This window comes from Trachypithecus francoisi, unplaced genomic scaffold, assembly GCF_009764315.1.
Source record: "Trachypithecus francoisi isolate TF-2019V2 unplaced genomic scaffold, Tfra_2.0 Contig01579, whole genome shotgun sequence".
NCBI lineage: Eukaryota > Metazoa > Chordata > Mammalia > Primates > Cercopithecidae > Trachypithecus > Trachypithecus francoisi.
The window spans coordinates 35508009-35523925 of record NW_022681442.1 but is presented as its reverse complement, the minus strand read 5'-3'; the positions used below and the strand labels follow the sequence as shown (position 1 = coordinate 35523925).

Genomic DNA, 15917 nt, shown 5'->3' with positions numbered 1-15917 from the left:
GGTGCACCAGTTCTGTTGCTCTCTAGTATTGGCCATTGTATCTTGGAGTGCTTTTTGCCCCTTATTACAACTTATAACACATGCCATAGCAAAAGAATGCACAACTGGCTGTTCCAGGAGGGGTTGTTCTGGATTCAAACAGTAATCCTTTTACTGAGATGAGTTGTGTGTAGGTAAAGATAGGTAAGGCATAAAACAGCTTCACTTTAATGATTTCATTCAGAGATATCCTTCCATGGTGGGGAGATGGACAATACAGTCACAATGTCCTAATCTTCTAAAGTCATAGAGAGACAGCCATGCTCATGTAACAAAATAAAATGAAGAACAAAGCTTATCTAATACATGTTTTAAAATATGTATTAATATTGTAATTTTAAGTGGTATGGGCATTTTGGTATTTAAAAATGGTGAGCAGGTCATAAAAATAATTATAATACTTGTGTAAACTGAATCAAATTTTATGTTCTCTCTTTTGTTTTTAATTTTCAAGCTTTTGAATTAAGACACATAATTTAGTCACACTGTAGTAGTGTGACCTTGGGTAAGTCTGAATCTTGAGAGATTTAAATCCCAGGATGCACTGAGAGTAGAAAAGTCACCATTTGAAAGTTACAGCAGTTTTTTGCCTTTAAAGTGCCTTACTTTAGAATCCGATAGACCTCAGGAGGGCTATTGGACCACGGCTGGCTGGGCCTGGAGATTCTCATTGGGTTGTCTATGGTGTGTCAGAAAATCTGCTTATTATTATTATTATTTTGAGACAGGGTCTCACTCTTGTTGCCCTGTTGGTAGGGGATGGGCTGTCTTTGCTGTCACTCATCCTGCAAAAACTCCAACCTAGAAAAAGGATGTAAGAAAATGAGGATGTAGCAGGCAGGCCTCAGGCTTAGTACTGTGATGTTTCCTGTCTTCCCGGGGCCTCCTGGTTGTTGGTCCCTGTGCTGCAGGTTGAATAGAGGAATCTTCTAGAAGGATTTCCATTGAATAGCCTTCCAATTTTTACTACCCATGCATAAGATGCACAGATTTTACACAACTAAGATCACTCTTGACATTTTGAAATCTGTGTGTTCCACTTAATATATTGTGAATATTTTCATACGTGAGCACCGTCCTTAGGCTTTATCTGTATCTTTCCTTCCTCCGCAAACTGAGAGGCTTTTAAATAGCTGAAACTCTGATCTAAGTAGGTGTAACTAGAAGCAGTGAATCAGGACCCCTCAGCTTGAGGGATGAGAGAGATTACCAGACCACATGGCCAACTGAGACCAGGAGAAGCAAAGGCTGTGTGAGAATAAGTGCCGAATGTCTTGCTTCTGGGAGCCTGGGATCAAGAGGCTTGGACCTGAGGGGCAGGGAGGAAGGGAACAATCTCTGGTTCCCCCTTGTGCCTTCAAACCCAGCCTCTCTTCCAGATCACCCTCTGAAACAGTGTTTTCTGGATTAAGGTCTAAAGATTGCCTGTATTTGTTTATTAAAAATTCAGATTGCTGGACCCTAAACCATATTAATAGAATAAAAATTCCAGGTAGGGCCCAGCAATCTGCATTTTAACAAATTTCCTAGGCCTGGTGACTCTTATGCACACAGAAGGTTGAGAGCCATTTTTAAAAGAATTAGGCCAGGCCAGGCGCGGTGGCTCACGCCTGTAATCCCAGCACTTTGGGAGGCCGAGGCAGGTGGATCACGAGGTCAGGAGATTGAGACCATCCTGGCTAACACGGTGAAACCCCGTCTCTGCTGAAAATACAAAAAAATTAGCTGGGCGTAGTGGCAGGCGCCTGTAGTCCCAGCTACTTGGCAGGCTGAGGCAGGAGAATGGCGTGAATCCAGGATGGGGAGCTTGCAGTGAGCCGAGATCCGGCCACTGCACTCCAGCCTGGGCGACAGAGAGAGACACCGTCTCAACAACAACAACAACAACAACAACAACAACAACAACAACAAAAGGCTTAGGCCAGGTTTATCCTCTTCTACACTAGGTTTAAATGGAAAGAGCAAAAGAGACGACTTCCCAACCTCCAGAGTATCTTCCCCCATCCACCATAGACTGGAATAGCTTTAACAACAAATCTTACTCTTTTCTCCATAATGAGTGGCCAAAGGCTTACCCAGGCATTCTTCCCAGGAAAGGAAAGACACTGGCAATGGAATCTTAGTCAATGGTATGATGTCTGCTTTCAACAAGGGGAAGACAGCAGAAGGAATTGGCTGTGGTTGCCAATGGCCAGGCATTCACCTTTACCTGGACTCAGATTAATACAAGTCGGGCACAGTGATGCTTCCAGCCTGTCTGCCTTCTCTTCCCAGGCAGCCTGGTGTCAGAGCAGGGACTCTGACCCCAGGAGCTGAATGTATACACCCCAACCTTCTTCAGTGAGTCTTTTTTTTTTTTTTTTTTGAGACAAAATCTCGCTGTTGTCCCCCAGGCTGGAGTGCAATGGCATGATCTCGGCTCGGCCTCCTGAGTTCAAGCAAGTCTCCTACCTCAGCCTCCCGAGTAGCTGGGATTACAGGGGCATGCCACCACGCCTGGCTAATTTTTGTATTTTTAGTAGAGACGGGGTTTCACCATGTTGTCCAGGCTGGTCTCAAACTTCTGACCTCAGGTAATCCACCTGCCTCGGCCTCCCAAAGTGCTGAGATCACAGGCATGAGCCAATTCACCCAGTCCTTCAATGAGTCTTTTATGAATCGAAGTTTAGACCTTACATCAACTGGTAGTCTTTCTACAGCTCCTTCTTGGATGAAAAGGTAGGTTAAAGAAATGGTCTTGACTTTGGCTGTACATTAGAATCACTTAGGGGACTTTAAATAATCCTGATACCCAGGCCTTGCCCCTGACCATTTAAACCAGAATCATTGACTGTCAGGGGATCCAACATGCAGCCAAGGTTAAGAACCACTGGCAGTGTTATCAGGATAGGAGAACTTTGTACATACCCCAGGTAATATCGTCTGGCCGAGCAAGCACAAGGAGAGGAATCCATAGAGAGAATCCACAGAAAGGTATCTGCAGGCTGAGAACAGCCCCAGGCACGTAGAAGGATAAACAAGTTCAGGAAGGATGGAATTGAAGGACAGCGAGCTCTTCCACGGCCAAGAGGGCGTTGGGGGAGGGCAGCTGCACACAGATATTTTGGCCAGATCACCAGAGTTGTCCAAGGAATTACATATTTTACAAAAACACTTTTCCAATAATTTATATTAAATACAGGAGATGATTTAACAGATGATATTATTTGTAAGAAGTTTTGTTTTTTTTTTTTAATTTAGTAGAAATAAGAAGATTAGAAAACATCTTGTTTTCCTTGTGACTCTAGTGCTGTCACAGAGGACAATGAAAGGCAGGTTTCAGGATTTTTTTTTTTTTTTTCATTTGTCTTTCAGAAAGGGTGGAATGCAAAGCATTGCTAATCAGAGAAAATCCCTGTTTAATCTGCATGTAGGAATGGATTAAAGAGTGTCTCAGGTGAAAGTGACTCTTTGTAAACAAACTGAACAAATAAATCCTTCCTTCATCCCCTACATCTTAACCTCAGGTCCAGTTCTTGAGTTTCATCCTTTCAGTGTTCATAGGGCTGGTCCTCCTCTCTGAGCCAAGATCTAAGCCTACACTTTCCCCTTTACAACAGGAAAATGCAGCAGCTGGCAGCGGGGCCCTCCCACTCGTGCTGTGAGGGTTTGTTAGGGCCTCTTTGAGCGAGTGTTTCTAAAACCCAGATTTCAACAGATGACTCCCTGCTCAAGAGTGCAGCAGCTCCCCGGTGTCTAGTGAATCAAGCCTGAGCTTTTTGTCATGGCTCAGAGTCACTCAGTCTCACCCTGAGCTCCATGCTCATATAGACATTTTATTTTTGTTACTAAATTTTAAAACAGCTCTATGATAGAAAATTGAAAACTGCCAATAAGAACAAGGAAAAGGGCCGGGCGTGGTGGTTCACGCCTGTAATCCCAGCACTTTGGGAGGCTGAGGAGGGTGGATCACTTGAGGTCAGGAGTTCAAGTACTGCAAGCACCCCTGGGGGCTGCTGGCTCAGCCCTTTGCTTTATCCACATATACTTGGGTATATCCTTAGAACATCCATGCTAATACGGTTGACCTGGTATCTCCAACTTATATGTTTCTAAAATCAATTTGGAGTAGAAATCTCTGTAATGCTTTCCTTGGCATATATAGAAACAAAAATGCATCCATGAATACTTTTTACTATCAATGGATTTTTAAAAACACTTTTTTAAACTTAAAATTCAAATAAATTTAAATGCATTTAATTTAAAAATAAAAAAATTAATGTTCATCATTAGGTCTGCTGATTCTCTAGTTGACTTCCTCCTTTTTTAGGTGTTTAATATAATTGACTGTGGGTTTCTTTTTAAGATGCTACTCATATAGTATGTTTTATTTTTGTTACCAAATTTTAAAACAGCTCTATGAGAGAAAAATTGAAAACTGCCAATAAGAAAAAGAAAAAGGGCCAGGCATGGTGGCTCATGCCTGATTACAGGCACTTTGGGAAGCCAAGGAGGGTGGATCACTTGAGGTCAGGAGTTCAAGACCAGCCTGGCCAACATGGTGAAACCCTGGCTCTACTAAAAATAGAAAAATCAGCTGGATATGGTGGCACGTGCCTCTAATCCCAGCTACTTGGGAGACTGAGGCCTGAGAATCGCTTGAACCCAGGAGGCAGAGGTTGCAGTGAGCCAAGATCCCACCACTGCACTCCAGCCTGGGCGACAGAGTGAGACTCCATCTCAAAAAAAAAAAAAGAAGAAGAAGAAAATGGAGTTTATAAGCTGGCATCCTTGGATCTTCAGGCTTGAAACTTCTGAATGTTCTTTAACCCTTTCTCTCTGTCTTTGACTCTTCATCTCACATCTCCAGTCACATTAAAAGGGTGAGGAACAGCAGCCAGGTATCAGAAATAGCAAGTGCAAAGGCTCAGAGGTGAAACTGTCTGAGATGTTTGGGGTCCGGTGAGCAGCTGAGAGTGGCAGGAAAGTAGGTGTTGAGGGGATGTTTACAAGACAAAGATGAAACTGCAGGGAGCAGAGACAGATAGTCAAGGGATCTGTTAGGCCAGGGAGATGGGGGTTACAGGCTTCCTGCTGGAAGCCCTTGGAGACCTTTCCTCGGGGTGTGTCATCACGAGGGTGGAAGAATGGAGGAGGACCTCGGCCTGGAACAGTGGTGGCTGGAACACCAGTATGGAGGCAACCCTGCCAGGCCCAAGCCTCAAGCTCATGACAGTGTGGTACCAAAGGCAATGTGCCCTGTGGGCCTCAGCTGTGCAAAAGGACCAACAACTCTCCAAGAGGACATTACTGAGACAGAGTGCCATGCTGGCCATACTGGGGCCTGAGACAAGATAAATCAGCAGGACTGATTCTGTCTTTGTTTAAAATTCCAATAATTTCTTCATCATGGATTTGTGGGCATTCATTTTGATTTTTAAAATATTATATTAAATACTATTTGTATCAATTTATTGATGGGGGTTACCCCTTAAAGTTTAATGTCATGATTTGCTGTTTTATAAAAGACTCATTTTGTTTTATTCCACAAATATTCAGTGTGTGCACACTGGGCATGGTATATGCAAGCCACAGAGCTAACCTGAACACAAACGCAACCCTCTTGTCCCTTTCAGCACCTTATAACATGACAGAAACCTTCCGGCCTATGTGAAGCCAGGGGACAGATATAGGCAGACTGGATAATTCTCTGATTCACAAAAAACATCCTCCTCTCAGGTCACTTCTGTCTTAAAGCTGAAGTCTTTGGCCACCAACCCATCGTTCTGAAGCAGCATGATACCTTTTAGTGACTATCCTGTTATTTGCATGCAGCAGGACTCCTATGACAATTTCCCCCCCTCCACTCTTTCTAAAGCCTTGTCCATTTCTGTCCCCAGCTTCCTAATGCTCACTTCCTCCAGCCTGGCCTTCCTATGAAATAACAGCAATTATATTTAGATTTGTGAATTCAGCACTGGAGGCTGCTTCCTTCTGAAAAGAGAGCTCATGGTGGAGCTGGCAGAATTTTGACAGCTTTGGCAGTCTCTTCCATGGTGTGATAATGTGAACAAGCCCCTCAAGGTCGAGTTAGTGCCCTTCTCCTCCATTTCACATATGCAGATACTGAAGCCCAGAGAGATCAGATATCATGAGTGTCTCAGACTATACAGCAGACTCCGAATTTTCCCTATAATTAAGATAGTCACAGAAATTTGGAAGCGAGAGAGACTTTGGGAATATCCTGGGTCAACCTCCTCTTATACCAAGGGAGGCATTTAAATTCCAGGGAAATTTTGTGATTGCCCCGAGGTTAATGTAGTTGAGGACTCCTCCAACTCTTTTAGTCATACCTCTTCCTTCCCTTTCCACACACAGCTCGAGCCCCCTGCTAGAGGAGAAACTTTTCCATGGCCGGAGGTACCCCCCACATTCTTACGCCAAAGTTCAGAGCTGTGATTACAGTATAAGCCCAGTAAGCCACTGTTGAAAGAAGTGTCATGCATGCCAGTGATCAGACTTGGAAAATCAACAATGGTAAAAGCCAGCATTTATTGAACATGTACTATGTTCTTGGTACTTTGTGTGCATTATCTCATTAACCCTCACAACTACCCTGTGAGGGAGGTACTATTATTATTCGCATGTTTATATTGTGATAAAAAACACATTGGCCAGGCACGGTGGCTCACGCCTGTAATCCCAGCACTTTGGGAGGCCAAGGCATGTGGATCACAAGGTCAGGAGATCGAGACCATCCTGGCTAACATGGTGAAATCCCGTCTCTACTAAAAATACAAAAAATTAGCCAGGCATGGTGGCGGGCACCTGTAGTACCAGCTACTCGGGAGGCTGCGGCAGGAGAATGGCATGAACCCGGGTGGCGGAGCTTGCAGTGAGCCGAGATAGCGCCACTACACTCCAGCCTGGGTGAGAGAGTGAGACTCCGTCTGAAAAAATAATAATAACAAAAAATTTACCATCTTAACTATTTTTAAGTGTCCAGTTCAATAGCATTAATATATTCACATAGTTGTGGTTATCCCTATTTTTATAGATGAGAAAATTAGACTCAGAGAGGTTAAATAATTTGCCCAGATCCTACAGCAAATAAATGACAGAGCTGGAATTTGAAATCAGGTCTGACTCCAGAGCCCATACTCTCAACCCACTCTGGATGATACAGGCTAACTTGTTTCAACTTGACCCCTCACCAGGGCAGGTGACTGGCTTCACCACTTACGTGCCTCTCTGGATACCTTCCTCTCTGTCCCTGAAGACAGCATTCATTCCCTCTACCAGCCCAGTAATCTTTACTGTGACACATGTGCCCCTACCCCTGGCTATTGGTCCCCAAGATTAGACATTTTGCTAGAGTAGAGCATTGGCTCTTAAGGGCCTGTTTCAGACTTTGGGAGGAAGAGGGAGAGTAAAATGAGGAAGGTACAGATGGCAGGGGAAACAGGAAGGAGAGTGGGTAGGGCACGTGGGAGGCAGGAGAGAATGCGGTAGCGGCCCTCTAGGGTCTGGAATGTGCTCAGAAGTAGGGTGGCTGAACAGAGCAGATGGAAGGACACCACCATAATCCATGCATCCTTTCTCAACATCTGAGGCAGAAAGGCCACCTGAGGGTCCTGGAGTGGAGGGGCTGTGTTCCCTTACACACCAGCATCTTGCTGCCAGGGTTGTTTCTTACTATCTACTTATTAACCGTATAAAGTAATTTGTAAATTTCTCCAGGCAGTTCATACCCTACCTTTTTTTTTTTTTTCCTTGTTTCTTTTTTTTTCCTACTGAGATCTGCAAATATTTTGTGGTAGTCTTTGGCATGTCTGAACGGCTGAGCTTGGTTATAAGCAGTCAGAAATTGGGCTGACTTGGCACAAGCAGGAGTAAGGATGATTCCACTAATACCCTGTGTCCTTCAAAATCTCTGGTAGGATTTACCCTATTGGAGGCAGTTAGACATCAGGCACACCACCCTGAGACTGATGAGATGGCAAGGAAATGAGGCTATACCTGCCTTAAGAAGTTCTTAAAAGCTTTGTCACTTGATGTGACAGCTGAAATTGGCATGGCCCTTCCTCTCTCTGACTTTAGGGGCCAGTGGTCCTTGAGGCCTCCAGGGATACAACACTTTCCTTTCCTTTAGCACATTGGAACGCTTGCTGAACCCTGCCCTCACCACCCACCTGGCCGAGGTCTTGGGTAAAGGGAAACTTCCTCATAAAACTACATAAAAGCAGACTGCAAAAACCAAAAAAGTTAAGGGAGACTCCTGTGTTCATAGATGACACAGACTCTTGGGTTTGGAAGAACGCCAAGAGGTCATGTCATTTAGTCTCTTCACTGTGTCTGACTCTGATGTGTTCATTGTTCTGACGAGGTGCTGACAGCTGCACTGTGCCTCTGTTCACTGTATGTCCTCTACCAGCATAAAAATGCGAAACTGACATCTCTTAAATCAAACCAGCTGCCAATAGGTTTGTAAAACCAAGCGACTGATAAGTAGCTCTAATCATGTTTCTGAAAATGCAGTTCTACATAATTCCAGAAAATAAAAGTGTCTTAAGAATTTGAATACATTCTTTTAAAAATTAACTTAATGAGGGGAAAAGGAACTTTGGCTATATCTACATGGCATGATATATATAGTATTGTCATCTACTTGTCCTGGCATCCATTTCTGCAGCTAAAAGCAAAGATATTTTCAGGAAGTAAAGAGTGATTTTGAGGGATGGCATTTCTCATACACTGAAAAAGTTTGACCCAGTTAAATTCTTCTTGGCTCTGAGAAAACAAAGATATTGGAAATGTCTTGTATGTAGGGGTAGGGGTGAAAGGAAGCATTGTAATTCATTAAAAGCATCTAAAAATGTTTGTCAATAATACATTTAAATAAAAACTTTGAAACAATATCTTTTTTTTTTTTTTTTTTTTTTTTTGAGACAGGGTCTCAGTCTGTCACCCAGGCTGGAGTACAGTGGCATGATCTCGACTCACTAAAGCCTCAACCTTCCTGGCTCAAGTGATCCTCCTACCTCAGCCTCCTGAGTAGCTGGAACTACAGGCATGTGCCACCATGCCTGGCTAATTTTTTGTACTTTTTGTAGAGACAGGGTTTCGCCATGTTGCCCAGACTGGTCTCAAACTCCTGAGCTCAAGGGCTATGCCCACGTCGGCCTCCCAGAGTACTGGGATTCCAGGCATGAGCTACTGTGCCTGGCCAACAATATCTAATTGGTCAAAAAAATATATAATCATGGGTCCCCAAAATACAGTCGTTTATGGTAAATATAGGAAATTGTTTAATTATCAAATTTTAAATTGTGGTAAAACATACATAATGTAAAATTCACCATTTCACCCATTTCAAAGTGTACAACTCAGTGGCATTTAGTAAATTCACAATATTGTGCAACCACCACCACTAGCTAGATAAATAAAACCCCTAAATAAAACCCCAGACCCATGAAGCAGTCATTAGCAATTTCAAAGAAGATTTTTGAAATAATTTACTTTTGAGGTATTTTCGTGAAAGTTTTTGTTTTCCTCATGCTAAGAGCTTGTTAACAGAATTGACCCTAATAGGTAGCATCGAGTATATTAAGCTCAATTATCTAAGATTGGTTTGGCAACTATGACGTCTTTGAGTGTGAAGATGATGTGAAATCAGAAGTCCTGCCATGGTAAAAAAGGGAACTTTGACCCTGAACATGCTGTAAAGATCATCTAAAAGCCAAAGTCATCATATATATATATATATATATAGGTAGAGAGTTCATTTTTTTCAATGATTTTATATCACATTTGCCATTTTCTGTTTTGAAGTTATAGTTCTTATGTTTGTATGTGATTCTCATAGTTATTTACACTAAAATGAAATACTCTTTCCTTCCTGGTATGTTCAATATTGAGTAGGGCCATTAACACACTTTTTATGCTTAACAAATTATTTTTCATACTGAAGCTTTTTATACTTTGAACCAAGTAAGGTTGTAAAATGAAGGGATAAAAAATGGAATGGGGTTGGGAGTCATTTCACTCTAGGTATGAGCTCAGACTCTTGTCTTCTACTCCAAGCACCCTTGGTCATAGCTTCCCTCTGGAGAACTCCCGTTTACTTAGGTGTGGTCTCCCACCTCTGGTCTTTCCCCACTTCTTATCACCATGTTCCTGAACAATGTCCCATTTATCCAGCTAGACTATTGATTGAACCACCTCTGTGGGTGGGTAGGAGAGCTCTCTGCCCCCTTGGTCTGAGTTGGTTATCAGATAAATGAGTCCTGCGTGAGTGCTAGTGACAGATAATGGCTCAGTGCCTGAGCCTATTGCACTTAATGATGTTTAATTTTGAACCAGAACATTGAGACACTGCCATATCCCACATACATGCCTTTCTAACAACACAATCCAGGGCACCAGGGAAACACAGACCAGGAGGAAGGGGGCATTCATTGAGCTTTTACTCTCCAGTATATAGAGGTACCATTCTAATACCCCTGCTTTGTGTTATATATTATTGAGATATTATTATTCCCATCATTCAGATGAAAAACCTGAGGCTAAAAGGGATTAAATGATCTTCTCGAAGACCACGAGCTGGTAAGTACAGAGCAAATGTTCAAATCCATATCTGCCTGATTCTTTCTTTTCAGCAAGACAAAAACACCTTCCAGGGGCACCTCTTAAAATACCACGTTGGTGCTGTGTGCTTGGTCTGTATGTAAGACCAGCTCTGCTCTTCATAATTATAACTCACTCTCAGATTACATGAACGATTGTGGGAGCATTCTTTGCAAAATATATAGCAGTAGGATATCAGACACGCCTGAGTCAGTGTGGAATTCAAGTTTGGGCCTGGAACACACAATTGCCTGAAATACTGACAGCAGGAATCCTCAGAAGACTTTCTGACTAGTAAGTGACTGCTTTTTAATTTTAAAACAAATGTCTATGAAAAGTAAAGAACACAGACAAAGCCTGAATGTTACACTGGCCAATAAATTACACAGGCAGACATGGAGGGGTCATTCTAGAGCTTGAACAGGTGACCTGGCCTCTCTAGGCCTCAGGTTTCTCACCTGTGGAATAAAGAGGCTGGAGAGGTGTCCTTTCAGTCCTTGCAAGGCAAATCTCTGTGCTTCTCCATGGAAGCCTGTGTCTCTGCACATTGTAGAAGTAGGCAAGGCCCGAGTCCTCATGGAACCCCAACCAGCACTGACTACATAATTTCTGGGGCCCAATGTACAATGCAAATGCAGGGCCCCTTGGTCAAAATTGTTAAGAATTTCAGGACTGCAACAGCAGAGCATTAAAGCAAGCAGCAAGCTCTGAGCACAGGACCCTATGCAACTGTAACCTAGCAGACCTGTGCTGCGTGTTCCCTACAATGTGTGAAGGAAGGGAATCTGGAGTAGGTCTGGGGCCCCCAGCCAGCGTGGGAGGCAGGGATGCTCCTGGGATAATGACAGCCTTCCTTAGGAAACTGGCCAACAGAGAAGTGTGGCTCAGCAAGCAGTCACCACATGTCCCTCAAGCTGGCTTCTTTGTCTTGCTTTTGAAATAAACATTGAAATAGCCATGCTGGACTGAGGGAAATGATCTGTTTGGAGGCCTAAACTATTGTGCTGCAAAAGGGTCAAGAAAACATCAGGTTAAAAAATAAGGCTGCAGGTGTAGCTTCCAGTGGACTCCCTTTCGGAAGGGAGGTGAAGGCAGGGGAGGTAGAAAAAGATGGTGAAATAAGGAGGAGGAGGGGCTTGTGGGGTGGGCTCTTTATGCAGGAACAGATAGCCCTTGGCTGTAGAACAAAGCACAGGGAGGAAGGAGGTGAAGTCAGACTTTCTTGCTCATTGCTAGACGGAGACAAATACACCAGTAATGAGGAGGCTCGACACACAGTCAAGAGGAACAACCTCCTGAGAGGGTTTCCACTGCAGCAGCCAACCCCAGTGTCCAGTGTCAGCCCAACACAAAAGCTGCTTCCCTACAGCTGTACTGGAGAACCCTGAGGTCATGTAGGACCTAGAGGATGGCAGCCAGCATCACACTTCAGGGTCCTCTGCTCCCTTGATCTGGAGCAGGGACTTGGGTGGAGGCTGGAATTCCACCCCATCAGCAGGTGAGGCCCATTTCTGGAGCAACAGGTGAATCATACTCTTAATTCCCAATAATGTGCATGGTTCCTAGGGGCCTAGGAAGCCCAGCATAAACGCGGAATGAAAAACCTAAGGCTGTCTTTGAGTGTTTAAACCTCAACATCTGACAGAGCAAACACAGAGAAACAAAGTCACCCTAAACAAGCAGAATGTCCCCAAATCTATGAGATTTAAGGGGGACCTGATGGAATGTAATCACCAATCCAGAGACACAGGGTGTCCAATGGGAGGCAGTAGCGGTACCTCTCTGACCTCCATTCTGCAGAGATGGAGTCTTGGTTATGTGGACTTAAAAGGCTTCCTTAGTGAGGCTCTATCTACAGTGGGCAAAAGCACCGCAGCCCTGCAAGCCTGCAGGCAGGATTACCCAAGAGCCTTGAGCATCTGACATTACAACAGAGAGCACAGGCTCTTCTGAGCACAGGACCCTGGGTTCCTCACATAGACCTCCTCTCATCATTCCTAATATGCAGAACAATCACACAAAGCGTTTCCTGAGATCCAGATACAATCAAAACCAATTTAAAGAGTTATTTTGGAGAGGGGCAGGGGAGACATAGAAATGCTCAATAGAGCTGGAAAAAAGTCTTCAATGAAAAAGACTGAACCCTTAAAACCTACCCATCAGTTTCAAAAAAATATATATATACACACTGGCCACAGGGAGACCAGACAAGACAGGGTGAATCCTGCTCCAGAAACTCTCCCAGTTCATGGAAGAATTATTCCAAATACATGCCTCTTGGACACTGCCACAGAATTTTCATATACAACCAGGAAGATTAAAGGATGGACAAGCAAACGCATTTCATCTCTCCTCCACCAGCTGCTTTGTCTTTTATCCAATATCTTCAGGCAATGTATTCTGCTCCAGGACAAGCACAGTGTGTGCACCTCTGTCCAGAGTTTGGTCTTATTATTATTATTGTTATTGAGACATGGTCTCATTCTTTCACCAGGCTGTAGTGCAGTGGCACGATCTTGGCTCATTGCAACCTCAGCCTCCTGGGCGATCCTCCCATCTCAGCCTCCTAAGTAGCTGGGACTACAGACACATGCCACCACACTAGACTAAGTTAAAATTTTTTTTTTTTTTTTTGTAGAGATGGGTGTCTTGTTATGTTGACCCGGCTGGTCTTGAACTTCTGGCTCCAAGCAATCTCCTGCCTCAGCCTCCCAAGGTGCTGGGATTACAGGCATGACTCACTACACCCAGCCAGAATTTGACCACTGGATCAGACTCACCAGCCCTTGAACTTCTTAATGGCTGTGTTATCACATAATGTGCTTTTTACCTCAACATTGAGAATTTCCACTCAAGATTCGCTCAGTCTACTTGAAGAAGTGGAAACAGACTATTTATTCCAAGATGACCTTATGTCTGGAAATCTTTTCCTGCTCTCACTTTTCTACCCAGGAGAGAGCAACTTATACCTCAGTGGTGCATATAGTTCATGGGATCCAGTTTTGTTTGACACAATTTTTTAAAAGGAACAACAAATTGAAATGGAGGCTGAAGGATTTATTGCCCCTCCTCTAGGCAATCCCTCACCCAAACCATCCCAGACAGGAAACCCAGTGTGATGTGAGCAAAGACCACAACAATGGCAAAGATATGTATTGCCTATTCTGAACTTTAAATACATATTGTCACTATAAGCAAATAGAAATGAATATTTGCTTACTGTTCTGAAGAGAACATTCTACTAGTCTGACTCGGGGTTCCTCAGCAGTGGCACTATGGACATTTTGGGCCAGCTGATTCTTTGTTGTGGAGACTGCCCTATACAATGTAGCATGTTTAGCAGCATCCTTGGGGACTAACTACTAGTGTCTGTAACACTCCCCAGTTGTGACAACCAAATGTTCCCTAGGGGACAAAATTGTCCCTGATGGAGAACCATTGATCGAAATGATCCAGCTGTATCTTGTGGGAGGCTGGGGAAGAATGCTTCTGTGGAGTCTATTAAGAAACCAAAGAAAGCCAAGTGTTTTAATTTCCCTAGAACAAGCTATCCTTTAATTTCTGTCTCCCTTTTTTTTCTTACTCATGTAAGGCCTTCTTTGAAAATGAACCAAACTGATAAATTCTCCAAAGAACAGATGGGGTTAAATCATCTGTAGGGAGAAAACAAGAGCTTGTCTGTAAACATATGCCTGAAGAGTTTGGCACAAGCCCAGTGCCCTTCAATCCAGTAATCTAGGAGGCAGGGCTGGAAAATAAATGTGATTTGGTCCTTGGAAACCTAATTGATTATATCATAGTCCATTTGGAAACATGTTATGTGAAAAGGAAGGTGTTGTCCAGCCATGGTACACAACCATTGGATCCAGAAGAGAGGTTCCTCGGACATGTGGACTCTGGTTTAGGGTTTTCCTAGCACAACCATGCCCAGAGTGGGAGAGGAAGTTGCCTTGCGTTTTCTTGGCTGATGACTCTGAAGTCCACTCGCACTAAGTCAGTTTCTGGTGATGTGGCTCCCGTGCGGCTTGCCCACAGGAAGAAAGAACCCTTTCCAGCTGCTCTGGGTAGTCCATCAATCGGTATGGTGCAAGACGGCCCAGTTGAGTGGCTTCTCAGCCAATAGGAAGCAGGTAGGCAGTGTGAGGAGGATGGGAAACCGAACTGTCCAGGAAGTGGATCTAATCTCCACCACTAGATGCTGTGCCTCCTGACTGCAGCTCCCCACTCTGCTTGCCACCCCAGTTAAAAGGAGTTGGAACCACATATATGAAGAAGAAGAGAGATAGCAGATGGCCACTCAGCATGGGTGGGTTGAGGTACTGGTGGTTGTGTTTGCTTTTTATTGACTTGGTGTACTGACTAAGTGGCAAATACTCTTCTGGGAACTTCAGTCCATGTTGTTTCACTTGGTCTTCACACAAGCCTGTGAGGAAAACATCTCTAGTTTTGTTTGACAGCTGGGAAAACTGAGGTGCAGAGAAACCGAATGGCTTCAGGATTTATAGCTAGTAATTGGCCATTAGAATCAGCCCTGTTGGGCCCCAATGGCATAGTCCTTCTAAATGTATCAAGAAATATTTCCTGAAAGTCCTGAGATAAAATGGTAGCCTTTGAGAATGTAACATATGTCAAACGTGGTCTCTGTGCTTAAAGGATCACAGCATCAGAACTGAGAGGGACTTTGGGAAATGTTCTCATTTTGTAGTTTGAACCAAACAAACAGAGGGGACATGGGGGAGCTGAGACCCTATCCCGGATGTTGTAGAAGAAAAGGAAAGAAAAGGCATATATGGAAGAGCCATAAAGAAAACCTGCAGGGTGTGGTAGGTGAGTGGGTGTCAGTTGAGGTGGAGAGGGAAGGGTGAGTCAGTGTGAGGGCTGATGAGGATACCATCAACCAAAACAGGGAGGATCTGAGAGGCAGCTAGTTGTGGAAAGGTGAAAAGAAGGTGAATTTGTTTCTGGAGAACTGAACCAGAAAAATCAAGGAACTAAAAATTCTAGTTGAAAACTCCAAGCCCTGAGAAGAGAAGGCATGTCTCAGAATCCATCAAATAGGGTCTCAGTGAGACCCCTACCAAGAAGACCCAGACACCCACGGTAGGGCTGTGTCATGCTTAACATTATTAGTCACTTAGATGAAGGCACAGAAGGAATGTTTGTCACATCTGCAGTTCATGGAAAGCCAAGTGTCACAGATGTCAGAATCAATAGACAAAATAGTCAAAATAGCCAGAAAGAAGAAATGGAACCAACATGAAACTTATCAGGGA

At 43.8% G+C, this 15917-nt stretch overlaps 1 protein-coding gene across 6 annotated transcripts in view; it reads right to left on the bottom strand.

The window, feature by feature from the left end:
- Nucleotides 1–15917, bottom strand: part of BLNK (B cell linker) — an 80011-nt gene that overhangs the window by 60285 nt on the left and 3809 nt on the right. The window contains exon 1 of one of the 6 annotated variants that reach the window (XM_033187557.1): nt 12275–12282. The exons of 4 other annotated variants lie outside the window; for them this stretch is intronic. In XM_033187557.1, the coding sequence (XP_033043448.1) occupies nt 12275–12282 (8 nt within the window). Of the gene's footprint in view, nt 1–2946; nt 3037–12274; nt 12283–15917 lie in introns of those variants that run through there. One more of the 6 variants, XM_033187546.1, reaches the window with a different exon arrangement.